This window comes from Schistocerca piceifrons, chromosome X (assembly GCF_021461385.2).
Source record: "Schistocerca piceifrons isolate TAMUIC-IGC-003096 chromosome X, iqSchPice1.1, whole genome shotgun sequence".
NCBI classification, from domain to species: Eukaryota; Metazoa; Arthropoda; class Insecta; order Orthoptera; family Acrididae; genus Schistocerca; species Schistocerca piceifrons.
Window position 1 is genome coordinate 880,372,041 of NC_060149.1, and position 20,926 is coordinate 880,392,966.

General features: G+C 43.4%; 1 protein-coding gene across 1 annotated transcript in view; it reads left to right on the forward strand.

Annotated features, from left to right (window-relative positions):
• LOC124722755 overlaps window positions 1-12,277 on the forward strand; it is a 138,567-nt gene extending 126,290 nt beyond the window's left edge. The window contains exons 3-4 of the mRNA XM_047247894.1: window positions 11,785-11,979; window positions 12,040-12,277. Coding sequence (XP_047103850.1) covers window positions 11,785-11,979; window positions 12,040-12,277 — 433 coding nt within the window. The remainder of the gene's footprint in view (window positions 1-11,784; window positions 11,980-12,039) is intronic.
• The last annotated feature ends 8,649 nt before the right edge of the window (window positions 12,278-20,926 follow it).

Sequence of the window (20,926 nt, forward strand, 5' to 3'; positions counted from 1 at the left end):
GGGTAAACGTCATCCAGACCAGGTGCATTTCCAGTTTTGAGCTTGGAAATTGCTATAGCAAACTTTCTCTTGAGCGAGAGGTATCACCATTATCAGATTGTAGTATTCGTTATCTAGTTCACTTCTGAACTATGCGTGTACTTCAATATATGTGTTAGTGTCAGTTAGACCGTCAGCGAGAGCGCATCGCTAGTTCCTGCTACTACTAAGGCGAGTACACCGTTCGCTTGTTACATATTTTTACGAGCTTCAAACAGTAGGAGTGCAGTAATGGATCGGAACTGCGATTGTTGTGTACAGATGTGAGCTGAGCTGGCGACCCTTCGCTCACAGCTTCAGGCTGCGTTGGCTTCCGTCGCACAGATTGAGGTTGCTGCCAGGGGGCGTCGCTGTGGGGGATCGGACGCGCGGATGCGAGGGACGTCGAGCACGTCCCACGTGTCCTCCGATCAGTCCACTGCTGTGACCACCCCGGGTACTGCCTGCACTGAGGTTGACCCCTGGCCCGTGGTCAAGTGGGAGATCAGTCCAAAGTCTGGCAGGCAGCGAAAAACTTTCCGTAGGGCCGACCGTAGGGCCTCCCCGGTTCGTTTGACGAACAGGTTTCGGGCGCTATCTGTGGCTGACGATGTCTCTGAGCCGGATGCAGTCGTCCACCCTGTTCCAGAGGAAGCTTCTCGGCCCACAAGGTCTGGGCATTCACAAATGGAGGGGTTTGCTGGTAGTTGGGAGCTCCAACTTTAGGCACGAAATACGGTCCCTTAGGAACGTGGCTCCCAAGGAGGGGAAGGAAGCCAGTGTGCACTCTGTGTGCATTCCGGGGGGAGTCGTTCTGGATGTGGAAAGGGTGCTTCCGGATGCCATGAAGAGTACAAGGTGCACCCAACTGCAGGTGGTGGCTCATGTCGGTACCAATGACGTGTGTCGCCGTGGATCGGAGCAGATTCTGTCTGGTTTTGGGGTGGCTAGCGGAAATGGTGAAGACTGCCAGTATTGCTTCCGAGATTAAGGCGGAGCTCACCATCTGCAGCATCGTCGATTGAAAAGACTATGGTCCTTTGGTGCAGAGCCGAGTGGACGGTCTGAATCAGAGGCTCAGGCGGTTCTGTGACCGTGTAGGCTGCAGATTCCTTGACTTGCGCCATCGGGTGGTGGGTTTCCGGTTTCCGCTTAATAGGTCAGGAGTCCACTACACACAGGAGGCGGCTACACCGATAGTGGGGGCTGTGTGGAAGTGACTGGGCGGTTTTTTGGGTTAGAGGGTCTCAGGGAACCACAGAAGGGGCTCCGTCAGAAAGTGGGCAGGTAAAACACAGTAAGGTAGTTGTAGAAACGATTGGTATTGTAGCTGTAAATTGTCGTAGCTGTGTTGGGAAAGAACCAGAGATCCAAGCCCTAATAGAAAGCACTGAAATTCAAGTAGTTGTAGGTACAGAGAACTGGCTAAAGCTGGAAATAAGTTCAGCCGAAATTTTTTCAAACGATCTAACAGTGTTCAGAAAGGATAGATTAAATACAGTTGGTGGTGGAGTATTTATTACTGTCAGAGGTAGTTTGCCTTGTAGCGAAATTGAAGTGAAAGAGGAAGCCGCCTGGTAGAATTTTGCACAGAGCACAACTTAATCATACCTAACATTTGGTTCAAGAATCATAAAAGAAGGCTGTATACATGGAAGAAGCCTGGAGATACTGATAGGTTTCAGATAGATTATATAATGGTAAGACAGAGATTTAGGAACCAGGTTTTAAATTGTAAGACTTTTCCAGGGGCAGATGTGGACTCTGACCACAATCTATTGGTTATGACCTGTAGGTTAAAACTGAAGAAGCTGGAAAAAGGTGGGAATTTAAGGAGATGGGACCTGGATAAACTGAAAGAACCAGAGGTTGTACAGAGTTTCAGGGAGAGCATAAGGGAACAATTGACAGGAATTGGGGAAAGAAATACAGTAGAAGAAGAATGGGTAGCTTTGAGGGATGAAGCAGTGAAGGCAGCAGAGAATCAAGTATGTAAAAAGACGAGGGCTAATAGAAATACTTGGGTAACAGAAGAAATATTGAATTTCATTGATGAAAGGAGAAAATATAAAAATGCAGTAAATGAAGCAGGCAAAAAGGAATAAAAATGTCTCAAGAATGAGATCTACAGGAAGTGCAAAATGGCTAAGCAGGGATGGCTAGAGGACAAATGTAAGGATGTAGAGGCTTATCTCACTAGGGGTAAGATAGATACTGCCTACAGGAAAGTTAAAGAGACCTTTGGAGATAAGAGAACCACTTGTATGAACATCAAGAGCTCAGATGGAAACCCAGTTCTAAGCAAGGAAGGGAAAGCAGAAAGGTGGAAGGGTCTATACAAGGGCGATGTACTTGAGGACAATATTATGGAAATGGAAGAGGATGTAGATGAAGATGAAATGGGAGATACGATACTGCGTGAAGAGTTTGACAGAGCACTGAAAGACCTGAGTCGAAACAAGGCCCCCGGAGTAGACAACATTCCATTGGAACTACTGACGGCCTTGGGAAAGCCAGTCCTGACAAAACTCTACCATCTGGTGAGCAAGATGTATGAAACAGACGAAATACCCTCAGACTTCAAGAAGAATATAATAATTCCAATCCCAAAGAAAGCAGGTGTTGACAGATGTGAAAATTACCGAACTATCAGTTTAGTAAGTCACAGCTGCAAAATACTAACGCGAATTCTTTACAGACGAATGGAAAAACTAGTAGAAACCGACCTCGGGGAAGATCAGTTTGGATTCCGTAGAAATGTTGGAACGCGTGAGGCAATACTGACCCTACGACGTATCTTAGAAGCTAGATTAAGGAAGGGCAAACCTACGTTTCTAGCATTTGTAGACTTAGAGAAAGCTTTTGACAATGTTGACTGGAATACTCTCTTTCAAATTCTGAAAGTGGCAGGGGTAAAATACAGGGAGCGAAAGGCTATTTACAATTTGTGCAGAAACCAGATGGCAGTTATAAGAGTCGAGGGACATGAAAGGGAAGCAGTGGTTGGGAAGGGAGTGAGACAGGGTTGTAGTCTCTCCCCGATGTTATTCAATCTGTATACTGAGCAAGCAGTGAAGGAAACAAAAGAAAAATTCGGAGTATGTATTAAAATCCATGGAGAAGAAATAAAAACTTTAAGGTTCGCCGATGACATTGTAATTCTGTCAGAGACAGCAAAGGGCTTGGAAGAGCTGTTGAACGGAATGGATAGGGTCTTGAAAGGAGGATATAAGATGAACATCAACAAAAGCAAAATGAGGATAATGGAATGTAGTCGAATTAAGTCGGGTGATGCTGAGGAAATTAGATTAGGAAATTAGACACTTAAAGTAGTAAAGGAGTTTTGCTATTTGGGGAGCAAAATAACTGATGATGGTCGAAGTATAGAGGATATAAAATGTAGACTGGCAGTGGCAAGGAAAGCGTTTCTGAAGAAGAAAAATTTTTTAACATCGAGTATAGATTTAAGTGTCAGGAAGTCGTTTCTGAAAGTATTTGTATGGAGTGTAGCCATGTATGGAAGTGAAATATGGACGATAAATAGTTTGGACAAGAAGAGAATAGAAGCTTTCGAAATGTGGTGCTACAGAAGAATGCTGAAGATTAGATGGGTAGATCACATAACTAATGAGGAAGTATTGAATAGGATTGGGGAGAAGAGAAGTTTGTGGCACAACTTGACCAGAAGAAGGGATCGGTTGGTAGGACATGTTCTGAGGCATCAAGGGATCACCAATTTACTATTGGAGGGCAGCGTGGAGGGTAAAAATCGTAGAAGGAGACCAAGAGATGAATACACTAAGTAGATTCAGAAGGATGTAGGTTGCAGTAGGTACTGGGAGATGAAGAAGCTTGCACAGGATAGAGTAGCATGGAGAGCTGCATCAAACCAGTCTCAGGACCGAAGACCACAACAACAACAACAACAACAACAACAACAACAACAGTTCATGTGAAATAGTACGGGTAGAGGTTGTACCTGACAATCGGACTAAACTATTAATTGGATCGTTTTACTGACCCCCCGACTCAGAAGACATAGTTGCTGAACAGTTCAAAGAAAACTTGAATCTCATTTCAAATAAGTACCTCTCTCATACAATTATAGTCGGTGGCGACTTCAATCTATCCTCGATATGCTGGAAAAATTATACATTTAAAGCCGGCGGCAGGCAGAAAACATCATCCGAAATTTTACTGAATGCTTTCTCAGAAAATTATTTTGAACAATTAGTTCATGAGCCCATTCGAAGCGTAAATGGTTGTGAAGACATACTTGACCTTTTAACAATAAATAGTCCTGGACAAATAGTGAGTGTTGTGACAAATACATGGATTAGCGACCACAAGGCAGTTGCAGCTAGGTTGAATACCGTAACACCTACAACCATCAAAAAGAAACGCGAAGTATATCTATTTAAAAAAAGCTGATAAAATGCTCTTAACGCCTTTTTAAGAGACAATATTCATTCCTTCCGAACTGATCATGTAAGTGTAGAAAAGTTGTGGAGTGTTTTCAGAGAGATAGTATCAACAGCAATTGAGAGATATATAACACATAATTTAATAAGTGATGGTACTGATGCCCCATGGTCACAAAACGGGTCAGAATGCCAAATTTAAAAGAACGCAAAATCCCCAAGATTGGCAAAGTTTACAGAAGTTCGAAATATGGCGCGTACTTCAATGCGAGATGCTTTTAGTAATTTCCACAACGAAATTCTGTCTCGAAATCTGGCAGAAATCCCAATGAGATTCTGGTCATACATAAAGCGCACCAGTGGCAAGACACAATCAATATCTTCATTGCGCGATAACAACGGTGAAGTCACTGATGACAGTGCCACTAAAACAGGGTTATTAAACACGATTTTCCGAAACTCCTTCACCAAAGAAGACGAAGTAAATATTCCTGAATTCCAATCAAGAACAACTGCAAAGATGAGAAACATAGAAGTACGTAGATATCCTTGGTGTAAAAAAGCAGCTTAAATCACTTAATAAAGGCAAGGCCTCCGGTCCAGATGGTATACCAGTCAGGTTCCTTTCAGAGTATGCTGATAAAATAGTTCCATATTTAGCGATTATATACAACCACTCACTCACAGAAAAATACGCACCTAAAGACTGGAAAATTGCTCAAGTCACACCAATACCCAAAAAGGGAAGTAGGAGTAATCCGCTGAATTACAGGCCTATATCACTAACGTCTATATGCAGTAGGGTTTTAGAACATATACTGTTTTCGAACATTATGAAGTACCTCGAAGAAAACGATTTATTGACATATAGTCACCACGGATTCAGAAAATATCATTCTTGTGAAACACAACTAGCTCTTTATACTTATGAAGTAATAAGTGCTATCGACAGGAGATGTCAAACTGATTCCATATTTTTAGATTTCCAGAAGGCTTTCGACACCATTCCTCACAAGCGTTTTCTAATCAAACTGCGTGCCTACTGAGTATCGCCTCAGTTGTGCGACTGGATTCGTGATTTCCTGTAAGAAAGGTCACAGCTCGTAGTAATAGACGGAAAGTCATCGAGTAAAACAGAAGTAATATCCGGCGTCCCCCAAGGAAGTGTTATAGGCCCTCTATTGTTCCTGATCTATATTAACGACATAGGAGACAATCTGAGTAGCCGTCTTAGATTGTTTACAGATGATGGTGTCACTTACCGTCTTGTAAAGTCATCAGATGATCAAAACGACTTGAAAAATGATTTAGATATGATATCTATATGGTGCGAAAAGTGGCAACTGACCCTGAATAAAGAAAAGTGCGAAGTTATTCACATGAGTACCAAGAGAAATCAGCTAAATTTCGATTACGCGATAAGTCACACAAATCTGAGGGCTGTAAATTCAACTAAATACTTAGGGATTACAAACAAATAACCTAAATTGGAACGATCACATAGATAATATTGTGGGTAGAGCAAACCAAAGACTGCGATTCATTGGCAGAACACTTAGAAGGTGCAACAGGTCTACCAGAGAGACTGCTTACACTACGCTTGTCCGCCCTATTCTGGAGTACTGCTCTGCGGTGAGGGATCCGCATCAGGTGGGACTGACGGATGACATCGAAAAAGTACAAAGAAGGGCAGCTCGTTTCGTATTATCGCGAAATAGAGGAGATAGTGTCACAGACATTATACGTGAATTGGAATGGCAATCATTAAAACAAAGGCGTTTTTCGTTGCGACGGGATCTTCTCATGAAATTTCAATCACCAGTTTTCTCCTCCGATTGCGAAAACATTCTGTTGGCACCCACCTACATAGGGATAAATGACCACCACGATAAAATAAAAGAAATCAGGGCTCGCACGGAAAAATTTAAGTGCTCGTTTTTCCCGCGTGCCGTTCGAGAGTGGAACTGTAGAGAGCAGCATGAAAGTGGGTCATTGAACCCTCTGCCAGGCATTTTATTGTGAATATCAGAGTAATCACGTAGATGTAGATGTAGTGTTATATCCAGGAATTAGAACGGTTAGTAGTTGTCCTGCTGACTCCCTCTATCCAGCTGTCATCCAACCATCCTCTTTACGAATTGTGGACATGACAGTAGGTTCCTTAATCTCTTCAGTCAGTAGGTTACACGATTCTCTCCATATGTCAAATTGCAGTTGCATTCATAAAAACTTCTTCCAGTGTATTCTTTTAGCTTCCTGAAGCAATGTTCTTAAAGCATCTTAACTGCCCTTTATTCATGGAGCCTCAGAGTGCGCTCTGATTGCCCTAAAGCACGTTGATAAGCTGTTCTTGATCTAACACTTCGCCTCAGAGTGCAAAGTTCTGGGCTCCAACGGATTATAGCTTGACTTTTTATCATTTTATTAGGCATGAAAATGTCCTGTGCTCTTTGCAAGAGTTCGGTTATTAGCTGCCCACCCAGGTCCACATATACTGGAATAATTACATTTTAAATGCTACAATATAGGCAACTACGCCATCCGAATCTGTTTCCCTGATGTTTAACCCAATCACGTTTCCCCCTGCTTGTGTCTCTCTATTACTACCACTTTCCCCTTCAATGACAATTGCATTATGTTCACTGGATGTTAGGTACCGAAGCACCTGCAAACAGTTAATCTTAACTGCTGACATGTGGTTTGCTAATTGCAACCCAACATGCTCTACAGAGTGTCGATATGTTCTCCTGGCCCTCTAGATCACCAAATCTGTTTCAAATCGAGCACATATGAGACTTAATCAGACAACTTCAGCGCCATCCACAATCAGCATTAACTGTCCCTCCACTGACCGGCCAAGTGCAACGGGCACGGAACTCCATCTCACAAGCTGACATCTGGCACCTGTAAAACACAATGCATGCACATATGTATGCTTGCATTCAACATTCTGGCGGTTTCAGGTGCAGGTCATGTGTGTGTAGCACTCAGGCAGGTTGCTTGCAGACCGTAAACTGGACTCCTTCTAACCAACACACTGGCATCGCTGGGACCGGGGCAAAACCATCTTTCATCGCAAAACACAGCGTACCTCCACCCTGCCCTGCAATGAGCTCTCGCTTGACACCACTGCAATCGGAAATGGCGGTGATTTGGTGTCATTGGAATGAACGCTTCAGGACGTCTGGCTCGGAGCTGTCCTTGAATTAACCGATGTGTGGCAGTTCATTGTGTTATGTGTTACTGTGGTACTAAATACTGTTGCTGCAGATGCAGTAAGACGCATCAGAGCCATACCCCGAATGCTGTTTCCTCTCGGTAGCGCGACGTGGTCATCCGGAGCCCAGTCTTCTTGCGACCGTACTAGTGACCACCGCTGGCAGCAATCATGTACAGTGGCTACATTCATTCCATGTTTCTCTGCAGTATCAACTTTTCGTAACCCTACTACACGACCTCCTTTTTAACTCAGTTCGGCGTTGATAATTGCGTCTTTGTCGCCTTAAGAGCATTCTTGACTAAGCGTTCCTGACTAACATCAACTCACCATGTCCCGTCTCAAAGATAACTAACGCTTACGGCCGTTACAACGTGTCTTTAAAGCTAACCAACCGAGGAAGGAACTGACGGAGCGCTGCAACGTTTTTCAACCTGTGTGTTGGATGAGTTCAGCGAGGTCTTACCGTCTGAAAAGGCACAACAGCAAGTAGATGCTCGACGGCTGCCACTCCAGCTACGTGATGCAATTACAAGAAAACAATGGGAATGGCAGCTCACTACAAGTCCTGCAATGAAGTGTCTGCTTAACCGAAAGCGCCGAAAAGTACACAAGGAGACAACAGACTTTCCAGCCTAAACTCAACGATGGTTCTACCTAGAAGGAGACACAACACTTCCTACACAAAACAACACGGATTCCTGCACTTAGAGTGTGAAATATGGTAGTCAGCAATCGCAGTACAAAACCCGATTGGCTTCGCGAGCTATTTCCGGCCAATAGACGATCCGATGGACGAATATCCCGTCGATCTGCTTCATAAAAGGCTGCCATGATTCCTCGAACCACACACAGATGAAGAACACTTGGAACCATTTACTGCTGAAGAGGGCCCGTGCGAGCTTCACTGCCTAGCAACAAGGAAGGCTGGAGGGACGACCCTTATCTACAACGACATGCTTCTAGAATTTCCGCCGCCAGCTTTTGACCACTTAGCGTTCCTTCTCAACGCAGTAATATGGACAGACAACTTTCCTACAATGTGGAACCATGGGAGATCATTCGCGAAGAACAGTGATGTTCATACGTACAACACTAGAGGGAAAAATGACCTCTCCTATCCGTTATTGAAGCTGTCAGTTGCTCAAAAAGGAGTACATTATTCAGCAATTGACCATTTGCCCAACAACATAAAGTGTCTGGCAGGTAGTAGATCAAGTTTTGAAGCTAGCTTAAAATCATTTCTTTTGGACAACTCCGTTTATTCCATGGACGAGTTTCTGTTTCAGAACAGGTAAAAAGATTGAATTAAAAAAATTGTACCTCTAAATGTAGTTTCATGTGCAGGACTAAAAATTTCAGTAATATTAATATCAGCACTATTCATGTGTGTGTATATGTATATTGTAATCTGACTTGTTCCACATCATATCGATAAAATAATCGTAAAAATGATCTGCAGAACATGACATAACTAAACTAAAAACTAACTACTATAGTCATTCCCAAGCCTGGGAAAGGCGTCCACTCCCCACAATTTATCGACCGATAAACATACTCTCTGGAGTATCCAAGATGTTCGATCGTCTCTTCCTGCGACGCCTACTAGACCATGGGGAAGCCGAAAATCGTTTATCAGATGTCCAGTTCGGATTCCGGAAAGAGTATTCACAATCCAGCAAGTACAGCACTTTGTGGAGGATGCAAAAGAGGTCTTCGACCACCATGACTTCACTGGAGCCTTAGTGCTCCACGTTATCAAACCTTTCGACTACGTGACATGAAGGACTATTGTATAAATTGCTAATACATGGAGTCCCAACTGCACATGTGAGACTACAGTGTAACTGCTTGGATCGACATACTTTCCACGGACATGCTGGCAAGAAGGGTCATTACACCATCACCATCAGTGTACTGCAAGGGTCGGGGCCTCGTCCAGATCCCATATACATTGCACATAGCAGACATACCCACAACACAATTGGGTGAAGCTGGCATTATATGCTGACAACATGGTCTTGGACATCAAGAGGCTTAATGCACAGACGCTGCAGCGAAGACTTCAGATGGCGACAGTTTAACTCGGCGACCAGGCAAAAAATGACGGCTAGCATTCAAACCAAGCGAGACGCAGGCAATCATCATTATGGATAGGGTGGTACCAGCATCCCTGCAGCCTGTCATCGTCAAGGGAATAGTCATAAACTGGGCATCATCTGCCCGATACCTTGACGTCACGCTGGACAGACATCTAACGTGGTGCCAAGATACAGGAAGAAGCACATGGCAGGGCATTTGGACGATTGAGGGATCCATATCCAGTTATCAGCCCATATTCTATGCTGCCCACCCACGTCTATCTTGCTGTCTACAAGTGCCTCATACGACCTTTGCTCGAATATGCGAAAGCTACTTGGGGCAATGCGGCCGACACTCACATCCGACGTCTACTACTGGCTCTACACCTCTCTCGGAACTATCCACTGAGAGAACTGCACGTTCTGGACGATGTACCGCAACTGAAAGAACGATATCGAGAACCTTAGAGGAAGTTCCACCAGCAAACTACTGGCTCGGCAGATAAGTAATGAGAAAAAGAAAGCTGGTACTTTTTATACATTTATACTGAATGCGAGACAGTAGATTAATCAAAAAAATCTTCAAATATTTGTGGCATAAGGAGTCAACAATTTGGTTTCATGAAGTAAAAAATGATTTAGAAAAAAATAATATGAAAGTAGAAGAAACAACTGAGAGAGAAGTGTATAGGGGAAAAATTATTGACCGTAGTACTCCATGGTAGAACAGTGAAAGAAACAGGTACGAAGAGGACAGGAAGAAAAAGCGTAGTGAACAGTAAAAAAAACTGGTACGAAGAGGACAGCAAGAGAAAACGTAGTGAAGAGATGAAAGAAAACGAGAAGAACATAATAGATCAGCGAATAAAGAATTGAAATTGGCACGCAGTCCTTATCGACGCATCGGAGCAGAAAAAGAATTAATAATAACGCTACTTAGGTAGCTGTAATTGATTTCACCAAATATGCTATAACTAATGTCAGTCATTCAGAAGGAACAGACATAACCCACGAGAGAAGACGAAGGTTAAACACAAAATGTTAAAAAATTCATCTCGAACTAGAAGTTAAGAGTTTCCAGTGCTTAACCTCGCATACGTCAAATCATTCTAGCGACGGTACGAACCACAGATGCGGAAATGCACTCGTATAAGCGAATCTGACAAAGGGTAGATGACTATGACTCGATGCCTGGGAGGCAAAAATGGCACAGTTCAGTTTAAAAAGTGAGGTGGTCACCGTATCTATTTTATTTATGAAGTTGCGAGAACCCATTTCTGTTTGTTTCGTGAGCGCCTGGTCACTGCCCGTCTAAGTGAAAACAGAGTAGCCGGCCGCTGTGACCGGGCGGTTCTAGGCGCTTAAGTCCTGAACCGCGCTGCTGCTACGGTGGCAGGTTCGAATCCTGCTTCGGGCATGAATGTGTGTGATGTCCTTAGGTTAGTTAGGTTTAAGTAGTTCTAAGTCTAGGGGACTGATGACCTCAGATGTTTCAAATGGCTCTGAGCACTATGCGACTAAACTTCTGAGGTCATCAGTCCCTCGAACTTAGAACTAATTAAACCTAACTAACCTAAGGACATCACACACACCCATGCCCGAGGCAGGATTCGAACCTGCGACCCTAGCGGTCCCGCGGTTCCAGACTGTGGCGCCTAGAACCGCTCGGCCACCCGGCTGGCGACCTCAGATGTTAAGTCCCATAGTGCTTAGAGCCATTTGAAAACAGAGTACAAATGTCTTTAACGGGTCAAAAGTAATTTGAAGTGGAAAATTTAGGCACGAATTATGTAATGTATGACTTCTCCAGTATCCTCTATCCACGGACTGGTACTGTTTTTCAGGGCCGGCCGGTGTGTCCGAGCGGTTCAGTCTGGAACCGCGCGACCGCTACAGTCGCAGGTTCGAATCCTGCCTCGGGCACGGATGTGTGTGATGTCCTTAGGTTTGCTAGGTTTAAGTAGTTCTAAGTACTAGGGGATTGATGACCTCAGATGTTAAGTCCCATTGTGCTCAGAGCCATTTGAACCATTTTTTTGTTTTTCAGGCCGCGCAGCGGAAAGGGCACCCTGAGCCTGGATGGCCCGCCGCTGGACGGCAGGGTCTCGAAGGGCTGCGAGGCCGTTCTATACCCGCACAGCGCCGACAGCCGCATGGCGCTCTGGGCCATGCTGACCCCGCGCGGCACGGCGCACCACCTCGCCGACGGTGGGGGTGGTGGGGGCGGCGGCTGTGCCCGGAGGCCCGCGTCGCCGCCCCCCGCCTGCAAGGCGCCGCCGCCGCCGCCACCCGCCTCCGGGAGCACGCCCACCAACTTCGACAACTCGGCGTTCGTCGACTCGGATGCGGACGGCACGTCGACCGACGCGTTCCCGCTGGGCGAGCTGTCGGAGGGCAGCCCGCGCGTGTCGCCGCCCACGTGCATCGAGCACCCCAACCTGCCGCCGCTCAACCTGCACCCGCACGGCCGGCCGCGGCGCGCGCCGCTGTCCCGCCAGGGCTCCGACGCGGCGTCGCCCGCCTCGCCGGTCGTCCTCTAACGCCACAGTGCTCTTTACGTTAAACACCAAAAATCTATCGTCACGAAAACCTGCGACAACGAATGACAATCTTCCTAAATGGCTCGCTACAAGTGCCTCCGAACGTATCGCTGTAAAAGCTTACGGTTAGCAAAGACTGACGACACTCTTTGAACCTATCGCGCTTACGATTCCTGCGTCGAAACGGACGTGTACTCACGTCTGAGAAACTTAACAGACAGTTAAACGACGCAGTGCACTTATCAGTGCTCTGAATCCTACTTTCTCACTATCGATCTCCTGTGCTTCAGAGACGTGGATATCTGCCTACCACGGATGTTCGTCGTCTTCGACTATTACGACTCTCTTCTAGCTGAGAGATATTTGTCATTTTGACAGTGTCATTAATGTTGCATAAAGCAGCTGACTGCATGTCGTGCAAAAGAGTTAATCACACTTATATATTTCCTCCATTGACACGTGCAGTAATTGCTGGTTGCACGTCTCAGAAACTTAACAGACCATAAAATGAGGCAACGTGCTTTCAGTGCACAGGATCCTCATTTACTTTGCGTCGGTTGTGCTTATTCACGCACTATCAAAGGCACGGATATGCCTCGCACGTTCTTTGTATTCGTCTGCTGCAAATGAGAGATCACTGCCATTTTGAAAGTGTCCCTATGTTTCCACAAAGTAGTTGCTTACACGTTATACAAAACTGATTAACCTCCGTTCTGGATCTTACTTCAGTCTTGAAGAACGATTAAATCTGATTCTGAGGTATGAAGAAAGTGTTTCAAACCCAAGATGTGTGTGAATTCCTGAGGGACCAAACTGCTGAGGCCGTCGGTCCCTAGACTTACACACTTCGTGACTAATTTATGCTAAGAACAACACACACACCCGTGCCCGAGGGAGTAATCGAACCTCCGGCGGGAAGGGCCGCGCAATCCGTGACATGGCGCCTGTAACCGCGCGGCCAGTCGCTATTTTCTTCGAGAAGATCCGACAGTAAACCTGCAGAACGTCAATAACAAGTGAACATGTTCCTAATTCTATTTCCACTCGAGGACTCCTTGAACGTAAAAATAAAAGGGCAAGATGAAGTGAAAGCTTTCTTAAAATCAATAAGGCGTCTTTGAACTGAATTTCTACTGCAAGAATTTCCCTGAGACCTCCAGGAAACTTCGAGCGACCTGCGATAAAGTGCTAGACTTAGTACGATAAAAGAGATTACTGCAATGCTTCATCTACTTGCATTCTGGATTTGGAAAGTAAGGAGCTGTGCATTCGGCAAAAATATGTGAAACGAGAACAATTCTAAAGTAATTTAGAGGATGGATCCTTCTTGGAAAGTGTTTGCTTCTTAGGTTTGTGACAGCTCTCAAGCAATGGAAGGAACTGATAATTCTTGCATTGCATCTGTCGTTGTAGTGCTAGGTAGTGTCTCATATTCTTAATCTGTAGAAGTTTCGGTTAGAAAGTTTTCTTTCTGTTTATAGAATGATGTGAAAAGCTGACGAGCTGAAATGAAACAATCGATAGGGAATGAAATTACGGGTATTTTGTATAGGAATGTATAATTTAGCTTAGTTGGACCAAGAAATCTATAGCAATTAGTTCTTCCATTTCAGATGCAATAGCCCATATATCGTCACAGTCGTCGGAATAGTGATAAGCTGGAACGAGGGCTGGCTATAGACTCCCTAGTGGCACGTCTAGAATGAATTTCTTTTATTTCCGCCAATTATCACAAAACTTTCGGTCCTTAGATTACCGGTTTCAGTCAGCAATGACTATCTTCAGATCTGCAGAAATTCATGGGAAACGGAATACAGCTAGTGAACAGATTACCTCTTAGAACAGTAAAATATGCCGAAACGAAAAATTCTATTATTCTTGAAATAGTGATAAAACAGGTATGCCTCGTCATATTTTAATTTCATGTTTTCATATCCGTGAAAGTAATAATTTTTCGTTATGGCATATAGACGTAATCGGTTTACTAGTTGTATTCCATTTCCCACGATCTACAACAGATCTGAAAATGGTCATTTCTGACTGAAACCGGTAATCTAAGGACCAAAAGTTTTGTGATCGTTGGTGGAAACAAAAGAAATTCATTCTACACTTCCTGGATCACTGTTTTAATCCGCGACCATGTCGGAACTTATGAAACTGACACGTCTGTTGTCGCTACAGTACCGTACATCATATACTAACAAGGGACCGTTTCGATTCGTGGTGACAGGGTGTGTAGGACGCGACTAGGACTTCAAAACGTTTAAACAAGATACAAATCTCAACTCTTTTCGACAAAATCGTGTTTGAAAATTTTAGGCGAGCTTATATACGAGTAATTTGTAGGTCCTCCTCCGATGCTGACTAATCAGTGTAGACGCCTACCATACTCGGGACCTGGGTTCAAATGTGTGTGAAATCTTATGGGACTTAACGGCTAAGGTCATCAGTCCCTAAGCTTACACACTACTTAACCTAAATTATCCTAAGGACAAACACACACACCCATGCCCGAGGGAGGACTCGAACCTCCGCCAGGAATAGACCTGGGTTCAATTCCCGCTACTGTCAAGGACTTTTCCTAGGTGGGAGGATTGGTACGAGGTGTACTCACCTCGTGATACCAATTGAGAAACAGCTTAACCGACTAGTAGCGGCTCCCCGGTCTGGAAAGTCTTCGAAGTGGCCGTAAAAGCGGTGTGCAGACCACATGCTCGTTCATACCGCAGTGGCAAGGCAGAGGATGACACGGCGGCCGGTAGACAGCTCTTGGGCCTTCCCGGGTTGTATGTACTTTGTACGGTCACTTGTATTCAATGAGTCTGTAGCGAGCGAATAAGTGCGTAGTTTCACAAGGTCGTGGTCTCTGGATCGAATATCGTTGCTGGTACTTTGTTTTTTCATTCCCCCGTAATTCTAGCAAAAGACTTATTATTACTGCACAGCTTATCAGTATTTAATGATTCATTTATATTTTCGCAATATTTATCTTAAAAAAAAAGAAAAATTCCCTAAGAAGATTGAAAATAAAAAATAAGGATACACGAAAACTCTCAGTCAAATAACCATAATCATTTTATTTATATTATTGTGTTCACACTTGCATCAATTATGTGCAGCCTATGGAGCTCTGCAGGAATTAGGATGATACTGATAGTAGAAACATGGAAAACAGTCATTATTGCGACGTACAACGTATGTAATGAATGCCGAATTTTTACGTGTGAGTGCCTTTTTCAAGGTGTGTATTGCAAAATAAACGTGGTTTACATTCCTAAATGGCTCTCGGTCATGGTGTACAACTGACTGAATTTTTATGCAATGTTCTCTAGAAACACCCTATTCTCTTCGATGTTGTACGCGCAATTTTGTAGTCGTTTTATAAGGTTCTTCAGCTACCTCTAAACCTGAACGTCGCAAGGCTGCATCAGCGGACTACATTTTGGAGGAATTACTTTATTACCTCACGTCGGCAGACCCCCTCCAATCTGAAAAGTTTCGTCGTACAAAACCGGCTTCATTTGTCCATCCCATGAATCGAGGAGCAAAAGAAATAGCTCTTCTCTCACGTGTGGATACCGGGAAAAGATTATGAAAATTATAAATGATTGATTAGAAATTGATAATTTGTAGAGTCGTAATAAATCTCTTGTTAGAATTAAGGCAGAATGTAAAAGTACCGGCAGTGAACTTCGATCCACAATCCTCGCTCATATGAAACTAAGAGCTTACTCGCTCGGCTACTTACTGCTTATAAATTCTACCGACCACACAAAGTATATGAGCAAGTGTAAAATTTTCAAACTCGAGCTGAGAGCTACGACTTGCTGCTTACATTTTTTGAAATTCTAGTCGTGGCCTACACACAGGCTCAATAAGAATCAGGTCGGTGAGGGGAGTTCGTACTCTCCCCTTGTGACCCAGAAAAACCAACAACCTGGCACGAACCTCTGTCTGACTCTCAAAGGTCCCTGCCAAAATTCGTGGCTAACTCACAAATCCTGGCGCCACATATATTAGGTTGTGTCTTTATTTTCTAAGTTTACAAGGTTGCCCAGCAAACATTTTAAACTAAAATCTTCTCGAAATAATTTAATGTAACGCTTTACTGTGTAGATTTGGTTGAGTATATTCTGACGAGCTGTTCAAGGCTAAAATTATTTCAGCATATAATTGAAAAACACAACGTCAACCCCTGTCATTCTTTGAGATAGCTAATTCACTTTCACTACCAAAAAAATTTTAAGTTGACCGATTTTTAAAATCGGTGAAGTGGGTCACATGTGTCCGATGAACCTGACTAGATCCATATTTTCACGTGAACCTAAGATTTTCAGAGTTAAATATTTAATTTTTAGAATGGTTTTATCAAGATGGCAGTTATGGAAAAAAGTAGAACAAATCAGACCAAAACATGTATGTTCTCCTGACAATGAAAAATATGAAATTTCACACACAAGTTTTCAACATAACATTTGGAGGTGGCTGTAATATACCACACACGAAAGTTTTATACAGTCTATGAAGTTTTCTGGGTCATATATGTCCCACTACATCCAAATTATGTACAAACCAGCAGAATACTGAGATGTGTACTGATGTTTCAAACCAATATATATGATGTACACGAAAACACAGTTCGTTATTTCAGACAATTTTTGAATGGAGAAGACGATGATTTGATCTGATTTTCGTGAAAGAGGCACACTATAAACACACACCACCCCATTTGATCGGTCACAGCCTTCTATATATGCACCCAATGGTCCGAAGTATTTTTCTCCAAATTTCGAAAGTATCTTACTATGTGCTTGCCATAGACAAATGGGAGAAGTAGGCATCGAAACCCTCAAAACTGCATATTAATGTTGTGGGACATATGTATCAAATCAACCACGAAAGGCTTAGCCCAGACAAATTTCCATCATAGTTTCGACTACGTGAGTTAACAAAGGCTGTACTTCCCTACGTATGCCCGCCATTTTCTGCTGTGATGTTTTTTTCTTTAATGTTCCCAGCTTCATGAAAAGATGGCATCCTCTTTTACGATTACTTCTACTCCAGTTCCTCGGGTATATTAATTTTTTTCTTTACTTATGCCAGTATTTTCATATTCCAAATGTCACAGCAATGAGTGAAATTTAGTTTCGATAGTGTGTTGTCAATAAATATGGTGCTATTGCGCTTCTTTAACATCTACACTATTCTCAGCTCATACAGCCCCGCATGTCATATTCACTTTTTAGGTGATAGGAGGCATGGGATTTACACTGGGTAGGCTCTAATGGGCCAACGGCCTTGCCACAGTGCTAACAACTGTTCCCATTAGATCAGTGAAGTTACGCACTGTCGGGTTTGTGACCGTCCAGCTGCGCCGAGCACTGTTGGCAAGTGAAGTGCACTCAGCCCTTGTAAGGCCAATTGAAGTTGCTGCTCCGGTCACGAAAGCTGGCAACGGCCGTGAGAGCTAAGTGCTAACCACACTCCTCTCCATCTCTGCATCCAGCGACGCCTATCGACTGATGTTGACTCAGCGGTCGATCGGTATCGTTGGGCCTTCCGAGGCATGTTCGGACGGAGTTCAGTTTAGCTTTAGGTTTTAATGGAGGTACTTTGCCCTTCTATGCCTGTCGCCAATTTAAGTAGCCTGTCACCACCAAAGTGTGCATGGTGACCAACAGTTATGGTCCTTGACTCTTTAAGCCAAAGATATTAGTGAATCGAAGGTATAGAAAGTTGCCATCATATTTCCCTGTCCGCCCCCGGTAGCTGAGTGGTCAGCGCGACAGAATGTCAATGCTAACGGCCTGGATTCCATTCCCGGCTGGGGTCGGAGATTTTCTCCGCTCAGGGACTGGGTTTTATGTTGTCCTACTCATCATCATTTCATTCCCATCGACGCTCAAGTCGCCGAAGTGGCGTCAAATCGAAAGACTTGCACTTGGCGAACGGTCTACCCCAAAGGAGGCCCTAGTCACACGACATATACATTTATCAAATTTCACTCACTGTTCTACCTATTTCATCCTCTACATGTTGTTTTAAACAGTATGTTCTCAGTGATGATCCGTCTGTAACTCGCACTCTGTTTTTTGTCTGCAATTTTGCAATTACGTGGACACAAACTTGGTTATCTTCTAGGAGAATCACACTGTCAAACAAATAAATGTTCTCTATGTGGCTTTCTATAAGCTAACCATAAACGAAAAATCGTTTTACAACTTTAAAAAAAGGGTTCATTGTACACCAGTTTTTATGAAGCCGGAGCAGGGAAAATATGACCTATAAGAGAAATTGATTGCTGTAGTACAAAAATGTTAACAGATCGTAACACAACTGATCAAGTTCTTAAAATTTGTTTATACTGTGAGGCAGAAGCTTTAAAAGAAAAAAAATGCTAACCTGCGGTGATTTCGGTATTCACATTGACTTAAAAGCGAGTATGACATAGCTGTTTTATTTCTGACTGAATTCCTATTGCAGTGAGCGATCATTATTCCTGCAGTAACTAAGAAACGAAGGATGGCTACTTCACTGGTGTGGATATTCTTGCGATTTTTTAGCCACATGTTTCGCATTCTAATTCACTATACGTCATGGGAATTTATGGTGTAACTTGCTGTAGGAAAACGTGGTCAAGGGGGGGGGGGGTGGAAGATGACGAGTTGCATGGTTTCGAGGATTTACTCTTCCTTCAGCTTAATTCTGTTAGCTGTTCGTAACATAGCCTTACTCTTCGGATTCTGCAGCAGTATCTTGGGTGACATTACAAATTTCTCTGCAATATCTCATGACGTGACACTGCTTAATTTTATTCCCTCGTCAGATTTGGGCACTCGACGTATCCTGTATTATTGTGACCCCAAAAGTAATTCGTGGTTATAAAAGCTAAAGCTCCGTCTTCTGGCCCTCTCAGCTCTTTCCTGTCAGTTACGTGACGTTTTTAGAATATTTTCTGTCTATTGTAGGTCACAGTTTATAGCGCATACATTTTGAAAGCCAGTAGTAATTCTTTTGGAACCAAGTACATGTTCATTCACTATTTCTCTCTATACAGAAACAAGAGCAAAGCAGCATTTTAAACTGATTGCAACTGAATGCCGTGATCAGTCATTAACAAATCATACTTTCTTAATTTGTAGTTGTTAGTTGCGACACCGCAAATGCCCCCAAGCTCAATTTGTCTCTTCCGTAGTGTGTGCTCCCATCACAAAATACACCGATGTTTTAAGTGCACGTTTTGCAGGACTACCATGTCAGTAACTAACTGTTAGGACTGTTTCACTCAGCGATAAGCGACGGTATCATTTACGTTCGCTTGTTAATCCGTGTTAGAGAACGAAACATTTTAAGACGAATAGACTAAAATTTGGTTACAGATGTCGGTATTAATGTGTTAAACATCGATACCTCTGTAAAGTGGAACAACGTTGGCTCATAAGAAAAATAGTGTTGAATATTAAATTCCACTTCTTAGGACAGTAGCATGTGAGCCGAAAAAATTCATACAAGCAATGTTTCTAAAGCAGATGATCGTATAAGCAAGAAATCGGTAATATTCCAAAAATTATCAGTGAGCAGGTGCAACAGATGATGCTGATGACATCGGCGATTTATTCATCGCAGCCATTGAGTTTCAAGTATCTATTACGGTTAATTTTAACTTGCCTTAGAAATGGGACATTAATAGAACACAGTCACAATCTCCTTTGTCAGAGATACAATGCAGGAATGAAGATTAAAGTTTTATCTGAAGTTATAATAAGGTCTTTAGAGATGGAGAACGGATTTGCTAGGGGCAAGAATGGACATAGACAATCGACCGTAGCCTATATGGGGAACCACTCTGACATTCACCTGATCTGGTTTAGGAAAACAATCGGAAACCTAAATGAGGATGAACAATCCCGGATTTGAGTACATTTCTTCCTCAATTCAGTTCCAGAGTCCTAAACAGGAAGTATCCCCATTAAATAGGAGGAATAGAGAGGGAAAAATATTTGACTGAAAGAATCTGTACACGTTTGTCAAAAGCTTCTGCCAAAAACTCAGCATCAGCTGCAGAAGGTGTCTGTGGAAGAGTTCAGAAAGATACTTGGTGATTGCAGTTCATGGCTTATGTAACTGAAAGCTGGGTCAGAAGCCGCATAAATCTCCTCCTGTCTTCTCCTTTCCCATTCCCTTTCCTCACCAAAAGCATCATAATACATAAACAAAATGCGTTCATGAAGGAATTGGCGCTGCGAGAAGAGCCGAGCGATAAAGATAGAAATGGTATAGTGACGATGATGTGATGATGATGAATTAAGGTGGCAAAAAATCTGGGGCAGCCTGCTTGTAATTGGCGCCATTTGGGTGGGATCTATGTTACGTGTGTTAGGTGTAACTATGTTGTGTAGATGATGTAATCAGTATCTGTAATGTTGTGTTAGTGATGTAGTTGATGAAAGTGAAACTGTGTGCCAACACATAGCCTGCTTTTCTCGAATGGTATTGAGGGATCCGTTATATATCCTCCCTCCATGAGAATGGAATTGAACCTAGGACTCTGGTGTAGTCTGGTTACGAGAAACAGCATGCAACACCTTTCTCCCATTTGTCGGACAAACACTGGCGATGAAAATTTGTTCGCTACTAAGATTCGGACTG